The sequence below is a fragment of the Chlamydomonas reinhardtii genome, chromosome 3 (assembly GCF_000002595.2).
Source record: "Chlamydomonas reinhardtii strain CC-503 cw92 mt+ chromosome 3, whole genome shotgun sequence".
Classification (NCBI taxonomy): Eukaryota; Viridiplantae; Chlorophyta; class Chlorophyceae; order Chlamydomonadales; family Chlamydomonadaceae; genus Chlamydomonas; species Chlamydomonas reinhardtii.
In genome coordinates this window covers 8718488-8740625 of record NC_057006.1, presented here as the reverse complement: position 1 = coordinate 8740625, position 22138 = coordinate 8718488, and the positions used below count along the sequence as shown (strand labels likewise).

At 66.0% G+C, this 22138-nt stretch overlaps 3 protein-coding genes across 3 annotated transcripts; 1 reads left to right on the top strand and 2 right to left on the bottom strand.

Moving 5' to 3' along the window:
- Nucleotide 1: 1 nt before the first annotated feature.
- CHLRE_03g204913v5 (uncharacterized protein) lies at nucleotides 2-8993 on the bottom strand. The gene is made up of 22 exons (XM_043061467.1): nucleotides 8760-8993; nucleotides 8639-8684; nucleotides 8495-8544; nucleotides 7716-8332; nucleotides 7238-7553; nucleotides 6806-6938; nucleotides 6547-6650; nucleotides 6280-6403; nucleotides 6034-6104; nucleotides 5767-5944; nucleotides 5353-5612; nucleotides 5003-5224; nucleotides 4674-4880; nucleotides 4455-4550; nucleotides 3972-4243; nucleotides 3631-3794; nucleotides 3048-3425; nucleotides 2716-2859; nucleotides 2369-2496; nucleotides 2000-2139; nucleotides 1695-1840; nucleotides 2-1419 (listed from the first exon to the last, which is right to left on the bottom strand). The coding sequence occupies exons 1-22, from the start codon at nucleotides 8818-8820 to the stop codon at nucleotides 36-38; spliced, it is 5241 nt and encodes a 1746-aa protein (XP_042926661.1). The 5' UTR covers nucleotides 8821-8993; the 3' UTR covers nucleotides 2-35.
- Nucleotides 8994-9106: 113 nt separating this feature from the next.
- CHLRE_03g204801v5 (uncharacterized protein) lies at nucleotides 9107-12032 on the top strand. Its single transcript, XM_001699390.2, has 7 exons — nucleotides 9107-9247; nucleotides 9395-9434; nucleotides 9566-9768; nucleotides 9958-10197; nucleotides 10433-10738; nucleotides 10937-11232; nucleotides 11458-12032. The coding sequence occupies exons 1-7, from the start codon at nucleotides 9179-9181 to the stop codon at nucleotides 11909-11911; spliced, it is 1608 nt and encodes a 535-aa protein (XP_001699442.2). The 5' UTR covers nucleotides 9107-9178; the 3' UTR covers nucleotides 11912-12032.
- Nucleotides 12033-12039: 7 nt separating this feature from the next.
- Nucleotides 12040-21823, bottom strand: CHLRE_03g204689v5 (uncharacterized protein). The gene is made up of 22 exons (XM_043061462.1): nucleotides 21223-21823; nucleotides 21020-21148; nucleotides 20658-20708; nucleotides 20431-20490; nucleotides 20125-20184; nucleotides 19921-19986; nucleotides 19436-19711; nucleotides 19276-19299; nucleotides 18850-18980; nucleotides 18552-18606; nucleotides 18085-18206; nucleotides 17655-17758; nucleotides 17276-17322; nucleotides 16938-17051; nucleotides 15593-16750; nucleotides 15256-15436; nucleotides 14731-14867; nucleotides 14291-14613; nucleotides 14031-14127; nucleotides 13726-13899; nucleotides 13462-13566; nucleotides 12040-13253 (listed from the first exon to the last, which is right to left on the bottom strand). The coding sequence occupies exons 1-22, from the start codon at nucleotides 21298-21300 to the stop codon at nucleotides 13068-13070; spliced, it is 3678 nt and encodes a 1225-aa protein (XP_042926660.1). The 5' UTR covers nucleotides 21301-21823; the 3' UTR covers nucleotides 12040-13067.
- Nucleotides 21824-22138: the final 315 nt, after the last annotated feature.

Here is a 22138-nt window from a genome sequence, read left to right as displayed (position 1 = left end):
AGTATCTAGTCCCAACAAGCCTCCTCCTGCGACAGCTACCGACCCGTCCTGCCAGGCGGGCGCACCGCCGCTGCCCCGCCCCTCGGCCTGTTGGTGGTGCTGGTGCTCCTGGAGCTCAGCGACGTCGCCGTGGTGGTGCTGGGCGCCCCCGATGTGCTGGTGCCAGGGCGACTGCCGCCGCCGCCGCCAGCAGCACCCATCATCAGCCGCCCCGCCGGTGCTGTCATGACCTTGGGGTTGCGCGGCGCCTGCTCCGGCGCCGCCTGTACCGCCACTGAGGGCCGCACCACCGCTGCCGCCGCCGCCGCCTCGCGTCCTGCCGCCGCCGCTGCGTCGTAGGCGCCCGCCCCCGCCACCAGCTCCGTGCCGCCCACCACCAGCCCGCCGCCGCCGCCCGCGCGCCGACCCATGTACGCCGCCGCACGAGCAAGCGCGGCCTCGCGCGGCGACAGCCCCACAACGGAGGGACCGCCGGGGCCGCCCATCTCCAGCCGCCGCCGCGCCCGAGCCACCGGCACGCCAAGTGGCCCTTGCGTCATCGCCGGCGGCCCGCCCAGACCCTCGGCCCTGCGCCCCTCCACCGCCGCCAGCTGCAGCGCCGCCCGCCCTGCGACCCGCTGCGCCGCCGCTGCCGCCTCTCTCTCCGCGGCGGTGGCCGGGATGGGCGGCGGCGCGGGCGGCTCCGGGATGTGCGCTTCCACTGCCGGCCCCGCCGCGCGGTGCGCCTGCAGGCCGGCCACGTACAGCTGCTGTTGAGCGTGCGTGACCGGCCGCTGGAAAGGAAAGCCGCCAGAGGTGTCCGAGACACCCTGTCCTGCAGGGCGATGCTGCTGCAGCTGTTGCTGGACGCCTTTGTTGGAGCGCTGCCGCCCCGCGGACGGCGCCCGCTGCTGCCCCGCCACTGCTGCAGGCCGGTGCCGGCCAGGGCTCACGTTGCCCACCGCGAGCCCTTCCTGCTGCGTGAAAGCAGCGGCCGGCGCGCCCCTTGCGAGGATCATTGACTCCCACTGGCCGCCCTCCGGCGGCCCTCCGGCGTGCAGCAGGTAGCGCTGCTGCAGGGCGTCCTGACGCAGCAGCGCCATAGCCCGCTCCACCGCTGCCTCGCGCGCGTCCGTGGCTGTGGCGCTGGGCCGGGCCGCTGCGCCTCGCTGCGGGCGCTCACGAGACACCGCGCGGCCGCCGCGCACCCTCTGCCCCGCCGCGTCAACGTCGCCCAGCTCGCCGGCGTGCGCCGCTTGCCGGGGAGGGTAGTGGGGGTATGAGGTCCCGGCGGAGACGCCTGACTCGCGGGGTGGCGGTGGCGGCAGGACGGGCACCGGCGGCGCGCCACGTGGCGGCGGCACCATGGCGCCGCCGCGGCCCGACACGGTGGGTTCCTCTGGGCGCACGCGGCCGCCGTACGTCATGTCCATGGAGTCCCTGCGGCGGCGTTGTGGCGGCAGCGCGGCATGTGTCGCATCCATGATTCCATTGCCTTGTGCAAGCCTGTTGGTTGCTCCGGTCCTACGATCTCAATTTGCAGGCCTTCGGTCTTGCACTCGCGCCGCTATGCTGCCTTCCGCCTCTCCTGCACACATACACACGCACGCGCGCACTCGCGCACGCACGCACTCAAGCTCGCACGCAAGAACGCACGCACACACACACACACACACACACACACACACACACACACACACACGCCCCTCACCCACCTGAACATGGTGTCGGCTGTGAAGGTGACCTTGCGCCCCGGCCGCCCGGGCGACACAATGGGCGACATGGTGGGCGCGTGCGGGTCGCCAAAGTCGGTCAGATACACGCCGTCGCGCTCGCCGACGGCGCGGGGCCGAGAAATGACCTGCGTGTGGGACGGCGGAGCGAGGCCGTCCATGACACATGGCGGTAGGTTGAGCGGGGTGCTAGCAGAGGTGGTGGGAGAGCCTAGTCGTTCAGGAGGTGGGCTTTGATTGCCTGGCATGGGCATATACAGGTTGATGCAAACACATGCGGACCGTACCGTGCCAAGCGGGTTGGGGAACGGCTTGTTGTCGTTGTAGTTGCCGGGGCCGGGCACGGGGTCGGGCGTTGGCGAGGCGTGCCGCGGGCGCAGCGTCCAGGCCGGGCCGGAGTGCAAGTCCCGGTTGTCGTCGTAGTCGCCTGGAGGCGGGTGGCGGCGTGTAGGCACTTGACACAGCCGGTACAGGCACGGTATATATGGCACAGTGTCCAGGAGCTAGCATGGTTAGGGTGTGGCCGCATAGCCAGAGCTCAGTAAGCCGGCAGGGCTGCGCACTAGTAGCAACAGCCGGCAGGGCTGCGCACTAGTAGCAGCAGCCGGCAGGGCTGCGCACTAGTAGCAGTAGCAATAGGCACGCCAGTAGCCCACCTGGCCCGACGTCCGGCCGGTCCGGCGAGGGTCCTGCAGAGCGCGGCCCCAGCGTCCAGGCCGGGCCAGACGGCGGCGGCATCTTGAAGTACTGCCCGGGGTCCGGCCCAGTGCGCTTCTTCCGACGCCTGCGGGCAAGCAGTCATGACACATGCAGCAATGCGCCCACAGCTGTTGCACCGCATTGAGAGGACCCATGGTGGCTCCATGCATTTGCGCACGGTCCGGTATTCCCCCTCCCTCAAGGTGCGGCGGGTCTTTGTAACACGTACGCAGTTCAGTTATCGCGCCCTCTCCTGTGCCCTGGCCGGGCCGTGCATTGATACGCACACCCCGTAGCGCCCCACCTGCTCTTGAACTTGGCCCCCATGGTGTAGGCGGGCCCACTGGGCGAGCCGGGACTGTAGTACTCGCCGGGCCCCAGTCCGGCGGTGTCGGGGTCGGGGTCGGTCAGGCGCTGGCCCAGAGACCAGGCCGGGCCGGAAGGGCCCCTGCGCACACAGAGGAGAATGTATGCATGGTACAGGTATAGGTATAGGTACAGTGGTCCAGTGCGCGGAGCTCTGGTGAATCCAGACAAGGCATTTGCCACAGGCTTTGCCGCTATGCCAAAAGGCGGGCAAAGTGGGGGCAGCAAAGTTGTTTTAGCTGACTGGCACCGTAGGGGTGTGGCACGTACCCGCCAGGGCTTCCGTACTCCCCAGGCGCCGGCGTTGGGTCGGGCGCCGGGTCCGCCACCCTTGGCGCGATGGTGTAGGCGGGTCCATCCGGCCGCACAGGCGGCGCGTAGGCACCTGGCCCCGGCTTGTCCTCCTTGCCGCCGCTGGGTGAGGCGGGGTAGCGCGGCGCGATGGTGAAGGCGGGGCCGGCGGGCCCGCTGGGCGCCACGTAGTCACCGGGCCCGGGCAGGTCGGCGGGCGGGCGCTGCTGGTAGCGCGGGCGCATGGTGTAGGCGGGGCCGGAGCGGCCCATGGGGTCGGGGTCGGGGTTGCCGTAGAAGCCGGGCCCGGGTATGTCAGGGTCATCCACAATGTCGTACACCTTGCACTCCTCGTGCCTGAGGGCCATATGTGTGGGTTTGTGTGCAAACATGTGTGTGTGTGAAAATGTGTATATGTGTGTGTCATGTGTGTGCATGTGTTAAGCAGGCATGTGACAGGCATGTGACTAACCAGGGAGTGCATAACACGGACTGGATGTCAGCAGTGGGTCTCACTGGCATGCGCAGTGGCAGCCGGTCCGCGCTGCGCCTCCCCGCGCACCTGCCCTTGATGGTGTAGGCGGGGCCGGTGGGGCCGGCCGGGCGCTGGTAGTCGGCGGGGCCAGGCGACGGCGGCCGCTCCGGCGAGGGCGGCCGAGGCCGCATGGTGTAGGCCGGGCCCGAGGGCGGCGCCGGCGAGGCGTACTCGCCCGGGCCGGGGTTAGCCTGCAGCATGAAGGGTGATTGTTCTTGTTGTTATAAAAGAAACGCTGAAATGCTGGTCCTCCTGCGGAGACCCCGACACACGCACGCACACACATCCCATGCGATCTTTCTTCCTACTGCTTTCCTGAGCACATCCTGCGCAGACCCCTCTCCTATATAGCGCAATCCTGGACGCACCTCGTTGCGCGGCTCCGGCGGCCGCGGCCGCATGGTGTAGGCCGGGCCGGTGGGAGACGCGGGCAGGTCGTACTCGCCGGGTGCGGGCCGGCCGTCGTCCGCCTCCCGGGGGTCGGGCGGCCGCGCGCCCATGGTCCAGGCGGGGCCGCGGTCGTCGTCGGTGCGCTCGTACTCGCCGGGGCCAGGCGAGGGCGGGCGCTCGGGGTCGCGCGGGCGGCCACGCAGGGTGTAGGCGGGCGCGTCCGGCAGCGGCCTCTCGGGGTCGTAGGCGCCTGTGCATGTGCATGTGTGTGGCGTGGGGTGGGGTGGTGAGGGCTGGCCAGTGCAAGGGTGTCATGAGGAGTGGGGAAACGGTTGGGCGCCGCTGCGGGGCCAGCCTATGGCAGACGCTGCGTGCTGCGCATGCTGGGCAGCTATGTATCAAGCCAGAGGTTGGCACCCATGCATGCATGCAGGCGGGCAGGCAGGCGGGCAGGCACGTACCCGGCCCGACGAAGGGCAGGTCCGGGGCGGGCTCCACGGGCTTGCCACGCATGCTGTAGGCGGGCCCACTGGGGCTGGCCGGCCGGCTGTACTCGCCTGCAGCGGTCGTGTGGGGCAGTCAGGGGACACCTGTTAAGCAGCCTGCTGCCCAGCTATGCCAGCAACTCGGCGGCACAGCATGCAACGTGTCAGCAGCGCACAGCCCAAGCCCGTGTTCACCAGGCCCGGGCGATGCGGGCGCCTCGCGCTCCTGCGGCCTGCCGCCGAGCGTGAAGGCGGGGCCTGCCGGCGCCGGCGAGGCGACGTCGTACTCCCCGGGCCCGGGGCTGTGGGCGGTCGGGGACTCGGGGTCGGGCGGCGCGGGGCGGCCGGCCATTGTGAAGGCCGGGCCACGCGGTGGCGCCGGCGAGGCGTACTGCCCAGGGCCTGCAGCGCACGTCAGGACCAGTCTTGTGACATGGGGTGGGTGATCGGTCTCAGCGCCTATCACCCATGTAGGGCCAACACGCCCGCAGTACGATACTCCCAACACACAGCCGCGCACACACCAGGCGAGTCGGGCGCCCGCTCCTCCAGCGGCCTGCCGCGCATGGTGTATGCGGGCCCGGAGGGCGACCCCGGCGCCCCCTCGGGCTGGTAGTCGCCGGGCGCGGGCAGGTCCTGGCGCGGGTCCCGCTCCACAGGCCGAGTGCCCATGGTGAAGGCCGGCCCGGGCGCCAGCGTGGGGTCCTGGGGCTCGTACGCGCCGGGGCCGGGCGAGTCGGGCGCCTCTGCAGTTTAGGAGGCAAATAGAAGAGGCGGGGCGCAAGGAAAGCAGAGCGTAAGACGCAGGCGCGGTAGGGGATGCATGGCCACTGATAGGCGTAAGTTTAATGAACGGTGTGTGCCACAACCTCACCGCGGTCGAGCGGGCGCGTAGCCATGGTGTAGGCGGGGCCGGTGGGTGAGGCCGCGCCCTCGGGCCGGTACGTGCCGGGGCCGGGGCTGGCGGGCGGCGAGTGCTCGGGCGGCCTGGCGCCAAAGGTGTAGGCGGGGCCCTCGCGGCCGGGCGACGCGGGGTGCTCGGGGTCGTAGGCGCCGGGGCCCGGCACCGGGTCGGGCTGCGGCTCGGCGGGGCGGCCTGCCAGCGTGAAGGCGGGACCGGGCGAGCCCAGCGGCCTGTGTGTGCAAGATAGGGGCCACATGGTGGTGCGCCGCGACTGTTTGGTGAAGTGATGGAAGCAGTGAATGTGTGATTCCATCAACGACTGGCACCATCGCGCCATTCCATTAATGAAGACCCCTGGTACACAACATGGCGCACCCAACGCACTTGTAGTACGCTCCCGGTCCGGGCAGGTCGTCGGGCTGCTGCTCGGCCGGCTTGACTCCGAAGCTGAAGGCCGGCAGGTCCTGGCCGGGGCGCGGCGGCACGTAGTACTGGCCCGGACCAGGCACCGGCTCGGGGTCGGCGCGCGGAGCGGGCTTGCCGGCGAATGTGACCGCGGGGCCTGCAGGGGACAGGGTGGTGTGCAGGTGCTGTGACTTGTGGAACGGGGCGAGCTTGGTGTGGCTATTTACAAGGTGTAAGTGTGCTCACCCGTCCTCCAGGCGTTTGGCAGGTCGTAGTCTCCGGGAGCGGGTGCATCGGTGGTCGCCTTTTGGTCCAGCCTACAACCATGTTGGAAATTTGCCAGAGTATGAGCCATGCACAAAAGCCAAGGTAGGTCGTCAGCGCTACATACGACCTCTGGCAGCCCACAGCGCCCGAACCCCCCCCCCATAACCTTGCGCCACGCCAGCCCTGCGTATAACACACACCCAGGCATCGTTCACACGCACGCACCTGCCGCCAATGGTGAAGGCGGGCCCCTCCCGCCCCGGCGACAGCACCTGCTGGTAGTCCTGGGGCCCAGGCAGCTGCTCCGGCGCCCGGGGCTTGGGGCGGCCGGCAATGGTGTGCGCAGGGCCTGCACGCGAGTTTCGTGGGATGTGTTTCTTAAAGGAAACACAAACAAGCACGCACTCAGGTGATATGCACGCGGCATACATGCTCCGGCGCACTTTGTGTGGGCGTGCGGGCGCAGTAAGGGCTGGCCTGATGCAGCCGTACCTGTGTGGACGGGCTCTGACACCACGTAGGCGCCGGGGCCGGGGGCGTCCGTCTCCAGCTTGCGCTTCGGCTTGCCAGCCAGCGTGAACGCTGGCCCGTCGCGCCTGCATACGCACACATGGGGAGAGAGCACACGGCATCACTGCTGCTTGGCTTCACATCGTAGCTTTGGCCATCTGCACCCATTCGCAGACCTTTGTGCCAGTTTGGAAGCGCTTGTTCGCTGGGGTGTACCGGTGCCGCCCGCAGCCCGGCTTACGTCTGTGTCTCCACGTAGTACTCGCCCGGCCCGGGCAGGTCGTCGGGCAGGGTGCTGGGGCCCTTGGGCCGCCCCTTGAGCGTGAAGGCCGGGCCCTCCGCCACCGGCCGGGGCACGTCGTAGGCGCCAGGGCCTGCATGCAGCGGCGTGCGTTTAAGTGCTGTAGCGGGCCAAGGCGGTGTTCACAAGTGCCAAGACCATGAAGACATGCACACCTACGCCGCAATCACTCGCAAGTACGGTATGGCGGAACATGGAGCTCTGTGTTGCGCCCAAACCCAAGGCGGTGCTCGCCCCCCGGGGCGGGCTGTCTGATGATGATGTGATTCTTTCGTTGGGCCCGGGCACACATACCCCTGCCTGTGCTCCGCTCATTTTGGTTTGGTTTAGTCTGGGCTGGTATTTACAACGGCCCCCCCTGCACCCACTCACCCGGCATCTTGGCGGCCTCCGCATCCGCCAGCGCGGCGCCTGACGGCGCGGTGCGGCCTCGCATGGTGAAGGCGGGGCCGCTCCTCCCCACACCGCCAACCTTTGTCACCTCGTACTGCCCCGGGCCCGGCGTGTCGTCCTCCTCAACCCCCTCCTCATCCAGGAAGATGCTGCCGCTGCCGTTGCCGCCGGCGCCGTTGCCGCGGGAGCCGGAGCCGGAGCGGCGGCTGGATGCGGCCATGGCCGCCAGTGCGGCGGTGACCGCCAGGCACTCGTGGCAGCGGCAGCCCTTGACGTGGCCCTCGGGGCGCCGCGGCTGCAGCACGAATGCACGGCACACGGCACGGCACAGCACAGCAGAGCGCACGTCATCAGCCGTGTCGCGTGCCGTAACAACCCCTACCCTGAATGAGGCAGTGGATCTGTGGATGACGCAACGCAGGCCGAGTTGCTGCCACAGCCCCGCATGAGTACTCACCCGCGTACTCGCACTTGCTCGCCGCTTGTCTGCCGGGTCCTGCCGCTCCACCACCACCATGCCCTCCAGAAGCGGCGGCGGCGGTGCCGTCGTGTCCGCCCAGGCCTGCGGGTACAGCGAGCCCCACTCCCGCAGCACCAGCCCTGTGGCCTTGGTGACGCGGCCGCCGTGCGGCAGCACCACCGGGGCGCGGCTGACGGTGGCGCCGCGCGGTGGCGGCGGCGGCGGCGCCATGCCGGTCATCGCCCCCGCGGCTAGGGTGAGCGTTTCGCTGCCTCTCCCCGTCCCGCCCCCCATGCCGCCGCCTGGCGGCAGGTTTTGGGTGTTGCCGTGGCTGTAGTAGCCGCTGGGGTGGCGTGCCACCACTAGGTGGGGTGCCCCTTCCGCCTGCAGCTGCTGCTGCTGCTGCTGCTGGCGTCCAGCTGCTGCCGCCGGTGCAGCTGCAGCTGCGCGGGTGCTGCCTCCCACGCCCGTGGCGGCGCTGCCATCCAGGGAGGAGCCGCCGCCGTGGCGGACCACGGTTGTAGCAACGGTGGGCGCCGCTCGCGGGTCGCGCATGGAGCGCTGCCGGCTGGCGGCGGCTGGATCCAGATACGCCAGGGTGTGGAGCTGCATGTCTGTGGGTACGGTATTCGGCAACGCATAGCGAGGACGGGCCTTGGAGTGACATGGTTCTGCACACTCAGGGCATTGTCAAGAGGATTTGGGAGTGCCTGCTTCTGCCGCTAGCAAGAAAGCGCCAGTCAGCTAGTCACATGCCACGGAGTCGGGTTGCTTGCCTGTCAAGTAGGTTGGCGCCTTCCGCGTGAACGTGAAGTCTGCGCCAAACCTGCGCCGGCAATCCACATGAGGTGCCTCTTACGCATTCCTGCAATCCTGCCCCATCCCGCAGGCAGAGAGCACTGGTACAGGCACGGACTCACTTGAAGGGCTGGCCAAAGGCCGCCCCTTGCGCTTGCGACACCCAGCCTGCAGCGTAGGTAGCGGGGAACCGGTTGTCAAGCCACGTACGCCATCATCAAAGCTACAACACAGCCACATTACCATCGACAGTGCGATCGCCAGTGCCAGTCAGAAACTTGTTTTTGGCACTCGTTCCCGGCATGTTGACGGGCTCGTCCGCAGTCCTGCGCGAGGCCCTAGCTTACATCTAACCCTTCATTCTGCAGTTTGACAGTTCTCCATTTTCTTTTAGGGTTCGTTAGAAAGGTTGCGAGAGGCGAAGCTGTCTCTATCTGACATCTTGCAAACTGCACGCAGTTGGTATGCTCAAAATGGTTACATAAGTTTAATTCACATCCACGTAAGTACATGTGCAATGTGGCGAAGCGAGGAAGGGCCGCATGAAATCTCTCATTCTCTGTCATTATTTCTTGAACCCGCTGCATACACTATACATCAGCTGTCACTACGTGTGATATCACACACGTGTATTCACCAACTTGGTAGTGCGCAGCCGCACCATGGCTCTGGTCGCGCTGCCGACGAGAGCTGCACGGACGGTGGATCACGAAGGCTTCGTTGTGAGCCAGGTGCGTATGAATAAAGATTTGGCCACGGGCTGCGGCGTGGGGCTGCACACGAGTAGCACCCCAGTTCCAGCACGACAACCTGGCCCCACCTTTCCGCACGGCGCGCCTACCAAGACACCACCATTCGCTTTTGGTCCCTACACGCAGAATCATGGCGCGCCAGAGTACCACTGGATACGTATTTGCGGTGAGTCCATCTTCCGTAAAGCAAGCCAGTGCATTTTTCTGCATCACGCAGTGGTAGCCTCACACTCAAGCCGCGGCGGCTTGCCAGCTAAAGTGTTGAAAGTGCCACGCCGCTGTTCCGCACGCGGGCAGGGGTTGACGCCGCTACGGGCAGTACCTCCAACGCAGTGCTGCAGGCGGCGCCATCACTGGAGGCGCTGCTGGGGGGCGGCGCCGGCGGCGCCGGCACCAGCAGCTGCGGGGGTGGCGGGGCCGCGGCAGCGGGCGCGCTGGGTGCGGTGATTGGCCGGCTACGGGCGGCGCCATCCCTGGACTCCTTCATGTCAGACCTGCAGGTGGGGTGCCCTGTCATTGAAGGTGGCGCCTGTATGGGTGGAGGGCAGGGGGAAGGTTGCATGCTAAGAGGGGGCCTGCTACAGCAGCAGCAGAGTAACTTAGGTACCATGCTCGTTGCGCCCAGCAATCCAGCAAAATGCGCATGTCGCCCACATCTATCTCCATGCCACACCTCACCTGGGGTGCAGGAGGTGTTGGAGCGCCTGTCGTATGCCACGTCAGCCGGGCCGGGGCCAGGCAGCAGGCAAGGCGGGGCTGGCGCCGCCGCGGGCGCTGCTGGCAGGCCTGCCGCCGCTGCCGGTGCCGCTGCCGCTACCTGTGCCGCTGCGGCCTCCTCCTCCTCCTCCTCCAGCAGCAGTCGGCTGCTGGCGCTGCTTCTGTCGGACCTGGATGCACTGGGCTGGGGCTGCCTGGAAGACCTGGACCAGGTGGGACGGCGGGGTGGGGGCAGGGGCAGTCGGCAGTTGGTGGGCAGTCGGCGGGGTTAGGTGGGGGCAGGGGTGGGGCAGGGGTGGGGCGCTGGCAGAGGAGCGGGGTGGGAGAGGGGCTGCGGACCTTGCACGGCAGTGGGGGTGCCTTACTAGAGTAGGTCATGGCCCCGTCCGCTACACTCGCGCGCAGAGGCTGTGGCAACCCTTCGCACTGCATCTGCATCCGCTGCAGGACGCCGCCCGGCTGAGTCTCCGGCTGGTCGACGGCTGCGGCCGCGAGCACCAGTTGCGACTCAGCCTGCCGCACGACTACCCTGCCTCGCCGCCCGCCGCCGCCACCGACCTGCCGCTGCCCCTGGCCTTCACCTGGGTGCCGCCGCCCGCAGCGGCAGCGGCACCAGCGCCAGGCGCCTACGCCGCACAGCGCCATCACCGAGGGCCAGGAGCAGGATGGAGCGCTGGAGCTGGACCTGGAGGCGGCGGCGGTGGGGGAGGCAGCTGCAGCAGCCTGGTGGATGTGTACAACGTGTTTGAGCAGGTGACTCACTGGCTTCGAAAGGGCCCAATCAGACAGCATACCGTATGTCCGTATCTGCATTGCATATGCGCCGGTGTGAGGCGGGCCGGCTGGCATGGACCCACCACGGCTGCCTATTGCCGCCGCTTTTGCGGCCGCCACATGCCACCGCATTGCCGCCGCTGCTTCGACGCTGCCTTGCCGCTGCTGCTCGCTCAGGCGGTGGAGCGCTGCCAGCCGCTGTGGGGGTGCCTGGAAGACATCGACCGCAATGCCCACGTGTTGGACCCGCCGCCCACCGTGTCGGCTGCGCGCCGCCACCTGGGGCCGCCCACGCGGCGGCTGGCGCTGGGCGGCGCCGCCTCACTGCAGCTGCGGCTGGACCCAGCGGACCCGCGCGGCCCGCCGCCGCTGCAGGGCGGGGGCGGCGCCGTGGCGTTCCTGGGGCCGCCCGAGCACGTGGAGCCGCTGCGGGAGGCGTTCTTCGACCGGCTGCACCTGTGGACCCGGGACAGGTGGGTGGGTGCGCGGTGTGTGCTGTACGGCTACTGTGCTGGGGCTGGGGCTGACAGGTGGGAGGCGACAGGCGCAGAAGCAATGAGCAAGCTTGCAAAGGATTGTGTCAACGGCTCGATGGCTCTCACGTTTGTTTCCAACCCCCGTGTGCCGTACGTGATGGCAGCACAGCGCTTGAGGCTCAAGACGTGTGTGGGTTTGTGTGTCTGTGTCCCCGTTTGCAGGGGCCCTGTGGAGAACTTGGAGCTGCTGCTGGGCAAGCCGCTGCCTCGGCCCGCAGGCTCAGGAGCAGGGCCAGGGGCAGGGGGTGCGGGCGTCGGTGGGCGGCAGCAGGGCGGCCAGGATGGCCAGCAGGTGCCGGCAGGCGACCCGCACGCAATGGAGGCGGCGGCCGAGTGCCCCATCTGTCTCATGTACTTGCTGCCTGCTGGGAACGGCGGTCCGGCGGCGGCGGAGGGGCCGCAGGACGTTGACATGGGGGACGACGAGCCGGGCGCGGGGGCAGGCGGTGCAGGGTTAGTGCCGGATGTGGTGTGCCCCACGCCCGCCTGCGGCCTGGCGTTCCACACGCCCTGCCTCGCCGAGTGGCTGCGCTCCGTGCCCGACACGCGCGTGTCCTTCAACAAGCTGTTTGGGCGCTGCCCCTTCTGCAGCAATCCCATTACTGTGCGGGCGTAGCCTGAATGGGCGAGCTGGTTCGGGCGCGTGCAATCATCACATTCCGGACGGTCGTGCGGCTGAAAGGGGCAGTCTTCGTCTCAAGTCGTAACCGCGCGCTGATATGTAAAACAGAGAAGACGCACAGCTGTAACAACATTCATGATGTACAAGCAGGCAGGTCACGCACCCTGGGCGGGTGCGGGCTCATGCATGAGGAGTGCCACCCAGCAGCCAGCCGTGAGGCTGCCACGAGCAATAAGCCTGCTTGCATGCTACTCCTTGCGCTTCGGCTAGCTAGCTACGGTATGCGCCAGCTCCGCAACTGTCGCTGCTGCGACGAGCGACATCGCTATTGTCACTCCAGGCAGCCATCAAATTCAGATCCCCACCTCCTGCCAGCCATGTGCGCTACTAGGCATGCGCAGCCGCATGCATAGAATAATGCATCCGGGAGAGGAATACGTCCTACACAAACTCCATGCTTCTTGCACCCCCGCGGCACGCCTACAATTTCCCTAATCACTGTAACCTAATGTACGCTCAGCCTTGACAACAAACCAGCTCACCATTCACATCAACCCAGTACTCATCACCACTGCAAAACCACCACCAACCTTCAATACATATCACATACACAAGCAAGCATGCATCCCATTGCGCACTGAACGCATGTGCTTATCCCTCCCCGCATTGAGCTCACGCCGATGTTGTACCCAGCCCACCAAAGACTTTAAACCGCGAGCTGTCTTTCAATGTAACACTGTTCTCAACACGACACGATTGGGACTGATTACGCTTTTCCAGCAGCCTCTACGTTTGGGGCCCGCATGCACATCCGACAATATCCACCAGTATTTCTACGTACACAGTGAGGTATGCGATCCAGGCCCAGTGCCTCTAGAGGGCCCGGCACTTGGCCATTACAAACGTGCTCACGCTACATCCTCCTGGGAATCTGCAGAGAACGTAACAACTCAAGCCCGTGTGCGCCCACATCTGCTGGCCACGGGCAATGCTACATTCATGGGTATGGAGCGTGCGCTTGCATTGCCAAAATTCGTATGCTTATCCATGCTGCAAGTCACGTGCACTGAGGGAGGGAAATGGCAGCTGCATCTCCAAGCCCAAGGCGCGTGGGCCCACACAAGGGCAGTGATCGTCACTGTTATGCAGGTCAAATGTCGAATGCGCCGTCGTTGGACCCCATGGCCAGTGCCAAGGATGGCGCCGGCTGCGGCCGGTCCTCCCGCACCGTGGTCCGAGGGTGCTTGCTCCCCTGGCTCCCCGCGGATGCGTCGCTGGACCGCGCGACCGGCTGTTGAGGCTTTGGCGACGGCGCGGGCGCTTCGCGGGACTTCCACTGCGACAGCATTTGTGAGGACGCAAGGCGGACATGTCAGTCGTGCGGGCAAGTCATTCGTGTGGGCGAGCTCAGGGCGCCAATACAACACACACATATCCTGGAGCGTACATACGCTGTTTCGCCCTAGCATGTATGGCAGGCGAAATCGCACAATGCTCCCACGCGAGTATGCACTCGCTTCAAGTAGCAAGGCTGCCGTGCTTACATAGTCGTAGTTGGCGAGAAAGCAGCTCATGAGCGGCCGCGCACCCGGGAAGGCACTGGACACGGCATGAACCAGGGGCAGCCCCACAAAGTCGTAGAACCCGACCTGTCAACGGAAGCCAAGGTACAGGTTGATGGTGCCTGTAGGCTTACGTGCGCACGGGGAGCGCGGGGCAACCCAATGGTGCCATGCATGCAGGAAACGTTACGGTACGTCACAGGCCCCCAGTTCAAACTCTGCTACCGTATACTGCAGAACTCTTGCCTGGCTCTTGCTGACGCCCTGCTTGTTGCGGTCAAAAAGCGGGCTGATGGGGATGCCCAGCGCTCGCTCGCGGTCGCCTTGATTGAAGAACTCCTCCTCCAGAACACCCAGCCAGCGCTTGTGCACCTCCAGGTCCTCGCCCAAATGCCCTATGTCCGCAACCTTCAGCGCGACCTGTGGGGAGATACAGGCGGGATGACAAGGGGACATGTATGGCAGCCCATGATACGCGGTGGAGCAAACCCGACATGGTTGCAAATCACGCCGCTGCTTTCCGCGCTGCACGCCCGCCCCACAGCAAGCACCTGTAGCGTCAAGAGACGCTCCGTCTCGTCGATCGGCCTTGGGGCGTTCGTTGTCAGAGCCCCGCCGATGCTGACAGTCCGGGCGGCGCCCTCCAACCTGTCGACATATGTTTGCAAGCAATTTGCTTTCAGCAGCTGCTGTACATGCCGTGGATTATCGGTGCTGATGGTAATTCCCGTTCCTGACAACTTCTAAGAGCCTTTTCCGGTCGTTGCAATGCCGCGGGTTATGGGTGATGCTAGGACGAGGGAAAACTTACCCTCCCGACGCCTGCGGCTTGGCGGTCTGCACGCTGTAGCTCGCCAACCGGTGCACGGTGTTGAAGTGGGCAAGAATGGCGAAGTGCTGCTTCATGTCTGTCCCTATCACCATCTCGATAACCTGCTTGCGAAACGTCCCCCGCTCCGTTTTAGACAGCGTCGACAGGGCGTCAAGCTCCGGCTGAAGCGCCATGAGTCCGAAGCAGGAGGCGGCGTGGTGGTTCTCCAGCGGGCTCTTGTCGTTGTAACGGATGGCCAGCAGGTCGTGCGTGCTGATGAGGAAGTCGTTGGTGAGGCCGGGGTGGTTGTGGTCGTGCACAATCTGCATGCGCACATCCAGGCGAGGAAGCGGCGGGCTTCAGCAGGGAGCAGTGCCAACATGTCCTACCATAAAAACTGTTATTACGGTTCGTTACCTATTGGCGGCTGTGTGACTCACCGCTGCAAAGTACGCGGCCAGCAGGCCGAGCTTGTCCAGGTAGTGCACGTGCAGCTGCGCGCCGTGGAGGATCACGTGCAGCGTCTGCAGCACGTCCGCCGCGTGCGTGGCATTGTGGTAGGGGTTCGCCGGGTACCCTGCGATGTGGGCGGAGGCACCCGAGTGCAAGGGAGGTACAGCTCAAGGTCCGAGGACGGCGGAACACTCGCTCTCACAACGGCAACACAACTGCAGGCAGTGTCCTACAGGATGCTTGCATCAGGCGGCCCTATCAGACAAGTAGCTGAAGCCCCCATCCATTTAGGACAAGAGAGCAGGGCTGATGCAAGTATCCGGCAGCAGTAACATGAAACGGTCGCTTGTAGCTTTGAAGCAGTTGCCTGCTGAAGCCTTCTGCTCGCTGTCTCATTGCAGCAGCCATCTTTGCAACATTCCTAAAGCATATGGAATGGGGCTGCTACGTACCACTTTCCGACGTCGCATCCGTCCCCTCGACCACCCCGTAAATAACTCAACCGGCCTCACCGGCTTCCAACGCGCGCAGCAGCCGGGCCAGCACCGCCGGCTTGATCTTGAACTTGGCGATGAGTCCCTCGCGGTACATCAGGTAGAAGGCCAGCGCCGACAGCGCGTGCCCCTGCGTGGCCTCCGCCAGCCGCCACGTGTCGAACGCCCAGCTGTCAGCGTCCCCCAGCAGCCGCTCCACCTGGCCAACACCAGACAACGACACGACTGATGATGAGATGTGGGCAACGCAGAGACATGGGCAACGCAGATGAACATGAAGGGGCACCGGCGTGCACATGCCCATGCCCATGCCAATGGATGTCGGGGTCAGGGGGCCACAGCATGCACGCCTTACCTCTTCGATCACGGGCGGTGGTGGCCCGGGCGGCAGGGAGGCCGGCGGCGGCATCATGCCATGGGCAGACCCAACCAGGCCCGCACCCGCTGCCCCCAGTGGTGCTGGCGAATTCGCCAGAGGGATGACCTTGGATGAGTGCAGCTGCAGCTGCACACCACTGCGCGACCCGCCAACACCGCTGGCGCCGAGGCCCAGGTTCGAGGCCAGCCGCATCGATGTGGCTCCGGCAAGGCTGGTGCGGCAGTCCAACGTGGAGTTGGGTCCGCCGTCCATGCTACCGGTCCGCAGCGCCGGCAGCCCCAGTGCCTCTAGCCGGCTGCGCGGCGTGTTGGCCCCCGTGCTGGCAATGTTGTAGTTACTGCCGGCCATGGGAACAGGCCCTGACCCGCTGGCTGTGCTGCCGGCGGCATCCCTGTCCCTGTCCCGCTCGCGGTCCCGGTCCCGGTCCCGCTCGCGGTCGCGCTCTCGCGCGCTGCTACTGCTCATCATCGGGATGGCTGATGCCAGGCGAGCCATCAGACCCACTGGCCCGCCTCCAGCAGCACCGCCGGCCGTAGCCGACCGCTCAATGCCCGTAGGTGTGCTCGCCCCGTTGGCGTTCACGTGTGGCGCGAGCGCTCCACGCGCCGCGACGTGCTCCGTCCAGTCGCCGGCCGTAGCGCCCGTGTCCGCCGCCTCTATGAGGAAGGGCTCGGTGGGAACGGGCACTGGCGGCAGGTTTAACGCATTGCCGTTTTGCAGCGCACCGCTGGGTGCGGCGGCGCTTATGAGCTGAGCCTGGATGTTCCCACTGCCGGCAGGCGCCGCTGAAGCCGCTGTGATCGGGTACGCCAATGCTGGCTGCGGCGGGGCTGGCTGCGGCTGTGGCATCAGCGGCAGCTGCGGCGACAGCAGGAGCGACAGCGCGCCCGTCAGCGTCTCCAGCCTGAGCTGCGGCATGCCGCCGCCGCCGCCCGCCATGGGCGTCAGGCTGCGGCTGTTGAGCTGTGCCAGGTCATCCGTGGTGACGCAGCCGGTGCTGACAGGGATGCTGCCGAACTGCCGGGAGTTCAAGCCGCCGCCGTCGCTGGCGAGCATGGGCTCGCTGCACACCGACTGCCCGTCGGCGCCGCCCGTGTCGCCTAGCTGCCGGATGAGCGCCTGTACCACGTCGGACTGCGGACGGTGGGCGGCGGCGGCGGCGGCGGAGGCAAAACATGAGCGGGAAAGTTGCAGCGGCAGAGGCGTGCAGCCAAATCAACAGTTGCGCGGGGCACTTAGGCAGGAGAGCCAAGGCACTTGGGTACAAGAGCCGAGACACCAATCTAGCCCCGAGCCCCAGGCCCCCGGACGCAAAGCTCACGTCGAAGTTGGCTTCTTTGAGCTGTCCCCGCAGGTTGAGCGGCTGGTACACGTCCGCGTTGCGCAGCAGGGCTGTGCGGATGAACACCACGTCGCGCAGCTCCGGCACGCGGCCCTGCAATGGGTGGAGGAGGTGAGGGTGTCAGGGATGCCATGGGTGGGTTGTTTCACCGTTCTGGAGGAAAGCAACCAGAGATATGGGGATGACGGACTGGACAAGGGGCCACGTGTGGTCAGCTGGGGGGGGGGGCGTTGAAGGCCTGGTCACGGGGTGAGGGGCAGGTGTCAGCTGGGAGGTCGAGGGGACCCGGCATGCCGCACCCGCACCCGCACCCGCACCTGCAGCAGCTCGCCCATCATCTTGAGGAGCAGGTCTGCGGGCGTGTCTGGGTGGGTGTGGGTGTGGGTGTGGGTGGGGGGATGCAAAGATGGTGCAGAGAAGTGTGGCGCAATAGACAGCAGGCGTGGGGGGGGGGGGGGCGTTTGCAAAGATGGTTGGAAAAGTGGTACAGGATGCACTGAGGACTGCAGACGAAGGGGGAACGAGGGGTCCAGATGACACACGGAACGCTGACATGCATGTCACTGCTAAGGATGCCCCGCAAACGACGCTAGCTCGTGTTTCCTGTGTCCAGCTTTCTATGTTGCAGCGCAACACATGGACAGGGGAACGCGCGAATACAGGTCCATGCAGGCGAGTGGTGGTGCCTGCGCCCACCTGTTTGCTGGATGCGCGCCCCCAGTGTTGCGGCGTCGTCCACTTTCAGGTCGCGGATCACCTCCTTGGGCAGCAGCGCCTCCAGCAGCAACTGGTGGCGGCGCCTGTCGGGTGTCGCCCACTTGCGGAGTTCAGGAGAACAGCTTGGGGAGGTGGTGGGTGTGGGGTGGAGGGCAGCACCACGTGCCGTGGGACACACGGCCACGGCGTAGTAGTACAGGCAGGACACGTGGAAGGCGCCGACAAGGCGGGCACACAATGCCACCGTGAAACAGCGCCCATCCTGAGAACTCAAGCCGCTCAGCACGCCCGATGCGCACGCTCTTCCCGCCTTACCCGCCCCCGCCCCCGCCCCTGCCCCCGCCCTCCTACCTCCCCCCCCGCCCTCCTATCTCCCCCCCGCCCTCCCCGCTCGACACGCCCCACCCACCACGACACCATTGCCGTGAACAGCAGCAGCGAGATGACCACCGCCAGCACCACCACCGCCGCCAGCAGGCCGCCGTACCAGTCCGGCTCCCAGCCCTTCGCTGGAGCCACGCGGACCACCCACTGCGCGGAACGGACAGGACAGGACAGGGCAGGGCAGGACAGGGCACGGATGCAGTCAGCGGTGCAGGCGGAGTGGTAGTACTGTGCTTGTCCGCTGATATCAGCGGTGCGGTACTACAAGGGGCGCGACTCCTTCCAGTCGGTGGGCCGCCGCGGTGCAGGGTGCAGCCCCATCAGGCCCCCATCAGCCCCACCATGCCCCCGTCAGCCCATGCCCATGCCCCCGTCAGCACGCCACCAGTGTTATGCCCCGCACGTGGAGGCGGGCGGCGGCAGGCGGGCGGGGACTAGAGCGGCTGTGCGGCAGCCTTGTGCCCACCCCATCCCCACCCCACCCCATCCCACCTGGGCGTCGGGCAGGTCAATGAAGGCCTCCACGGGGTCCTCGGGCAGCGCGGAGCTGGCAGGGGGGGAGAGGCAGAGGTTGCGTAGTTAAGGAAGGGCAGGAGAGGGGGCGGGGACGGCTGGATGGAGGGCCGGGGGCGAGGTGGGCCATGAGGTGGGACTCGGGGCGAGTGAGGGGTCCCGCGGCAAACGCGCAAGTACCGTACGGCAGTAGGCAGGCGGGTGTCCGGATACCCTGGCATGGTGGCAATGCTTGCCCCCAACCCAGACCTTAAGGCCGCCCGGCCCGGCCGCACACCTGCGCACCACCACCTGCGCCTGCTGACTGCCGGCGCCCGCCGCCTGTGCTGACGTGGACGGCAGCGCCTCCACCTCATACCGGTAGCCGACGGCCTGCAGCTTGGACGTCTCCAGGGCATTGCTGATGGACTGCAGCCAGCACATTGTTGGGCATCGCAACAGGCAAGGAGGGGGGAGCGTTGGGCTGGTGCGTGGGTACGTGGGCGTTGCAATGCGCTACCCACAGTCAACTGCCAGTCAACCCAGCTGCCCTGCCGCCCCGTCGCTGTGCAACCCAAAGCTACTTGCTGCACCAGACGGCGGCCGAATTGCTGTGCCAGGATGCCGCGACACCAATCTCGCTCCGGAAGGTCAGGAATAATGGCGCACGGCCACGTTAGCCCCTGCCTGTGACCCCTTCCCGCGAGGCTCATGCGACACACACCTGCAGGTCCACGATGGCTTGTGCCTGTGCGCGACAGATTGGTCAAAGGGCACAGGCGGTTCGGCTTAGCACCAACATTCATTAACCCAATCCAAAGGCCCCGGCTCGAAACGCCACGCACCGGTGTCGGCCGCGCACCCCACACCTCACCCCGCCTCACCAGGCCCCACGGCTTCGTGCGCGTCGTTTCGTTGTAGTCGCACGGGGCCCCGCAACCGGTGAACACTGGGCCCGTCAGGCCGAATGTGGCGTTGGCGTCCACGTCCTCAATCCAGATCGGCATCGACACCACCAGGCCGTAGGAGCCGTTGGGCTGGCGGATGGGGCCCAGCACTTGCAGGTTGCCGCGCTGCATGACGGCCTGAGCGGCCTCGGCGTTGGCCGGGGACGAATTGAAGATGTCCAGTCCGATCGCGCCCTGCAAGAGCCCCTCCATCTGGATGGGACAATTTGATGGGTCGGGGGACCGTGTGGTGAAGTCCAGAGGCGGGGCAACGAGGCGACCGGGGAACACAGGGTATTGAGTCCATTTGCTTGGGTGCCGTACGGTGTGGCACTTTGCACTGCGTTTGGCACACCCGCACCGCGTGAACCCTAGTGTGCGTCAACGTCAACCCCACGTGCTCATCCGGAGCACGGACTTGCCGGGTAGGCGAGGCGGATGACGCCGTTGGGCGCCAGCTGCAGCACCTCGATGGCTCCGGGTGCGGCCTGCAGGCGCAACCACACCGACGGCGAGGTGTGCGACACACAAGAGCCGCGGGACCGCCGGGTGAGAGGGCCCGCCTGCATCACGTGGCCCCACCGCGGCACGCGCGCAGGGCCGTCACACTGCCGCCGGCTGCTCACCTGGGAGGTCTTGAGCATGGCTTTCGACAACAGGCCAAACCAGCTGTCTACCACATCGAACTGTGGGCGAGGGCGACAGTTGGGCACGGTAACGCGGCATGTGAGGCGGCCCAACATGTTAACTTGTGGGAGACGATGTGCAGTGATGTCAAGATGTCACCCCTACTGCATGCACGGCTACACCCCTCCAAGGGCGATCTCTGCGCAGCCGGCCGCTGGGCCAGACCGCCGGCAGCCGGCACCAACGCCGTGAGCGTCCCGCGCCTCACAGCCCCGCCCCATGGCCAAGGGCAGGGCTCCACGCACCATGGGTGCAAACTTCACGACAGCAGCCATGATCTCCACTGGTCCAATGGCGTACTCGATCTGTAAGTGCGGGAAAATTTGCGTTTGCAGCTGAGCCACACAGGCACTCAGGCTCACAGCAGCGGCCAGAGACAATGCCAACGAGCGCCGACCCGTGGCCAAACAGGGGGGGGAGTTGTTTGAGGAGCATTGATTCGCTTCATCCTCGCTCGAGCCTCTGTCCACACCTGGTCCTGATACCATGAGGCTGCATCCCTGGCCACAGCCTCAGCTCGCTCCTGCATCAGACGTGCACATGCCAAGCATCATTTCGTACCCTTGCGGAACTGGGGAACGTGGGCTGGGATTTGTTGCCAGGTTCAAACAACCGGTACCGCAGGCAGAGTGCGCCATCCCCCCCCATACAAGTTATGACGGCTGCTGACTTAAGCAACCTTCCGGGCTTTCGTGTGGCCTCCCCCGAAAACGTCCAATCGCTCCCCGGGTAGCGGGCGCTGTTGCTGCAGCGAAGCCCCAGGTGTGCCCGCACAAGTGCGGCACAGGCACGAGTTTCGTCCCTCCCAGCTCGCGCATCACAGCGGCACCTTACCTTCGCCACGCTGACGTCGCTGTCCTTAACGTGTATGACTGCGGTGATACCTCCCGCCAACAACACCGCTAACAGGAGCAGCGGTACACATGCCAGGCTGGGATACTGCCATACTAGACTTCCAAGAGCCTGTTTCAAGCACGCCAGTGCAAATAACATTAGTCATTTGCAGCGCGGGTAGAGCTTGCACCTAGAGAGCACACCTGCGCGTCGTGGCGCGATTGTTTGAGGCCTCGGCGCACGCCTTCTACACAGCTGCGGCATTTCAACCTTAATGCCATAATAGCTTCCTTTCTGCAGGAAACGCCGGTGTGACTAGGGACCTCTCCCGACTTTGGTGTCCATGGGTACGTGTTACAATATATTCTCAATGCAACTGTCCTTTGACATCAAGTTAGGGAGGCGACAGGTAGCGAAACGCACCCGAAACGGGGCCAAGGTAATGGGCCACGTCTGAGATGGTGCCCTGCAGGCCTGCACGACTTAGCTTTGGCCTTGGGGGAGTACCTAATGCATCCCTTCATTTGTAAAGGTCACAGCGCAAACTGTTCATACTGTCTTATTCACCTTGTAACTTGAAAGTTCACGACGTGTCGTTCGAGAGGCCCAGCGAGCCATGGGGCGTGCCCTGCAAGCATCATGCTATGAAACGATGCCATGATATGTTTTGCACCAGCACGCCCCACCTACCTCTTGAGCGTGGGAATGCTTGCATCGACATCCGGCCAACCAAGGCCTGCTCCATGGCCTGCACGCCCAGAATGCCAATTGTCCCCCCTTGCAATCGTGGTTCATGGCGACGTGCATCAAACATGGTGCTTAGGGGAGGGCTGCCCTGGTCAAACCCGATGCGCGCCCCGAGGCTGGACCAGATACAATCGCGTAGGAGATGGAATCCGACCACGTGCTGCTGGGGTACGGACCGGCGGCACGCCCACGGGCCCCCTAGCGGTGTTGCTGGAGATGAGGTCGCCAGGTGACTGCGGAGAAGGCTCCTAGCCAGGGGAGGCTGTTCCTCCCCTGCTACTAGCCCAGCGACAAGCACTGGCCGCTGGTTCCACGGGGCGCCTGGGCGCGGTCGCCCATGGGCGGAGGCAGGTTCGTGTGAGCCACTGAGCC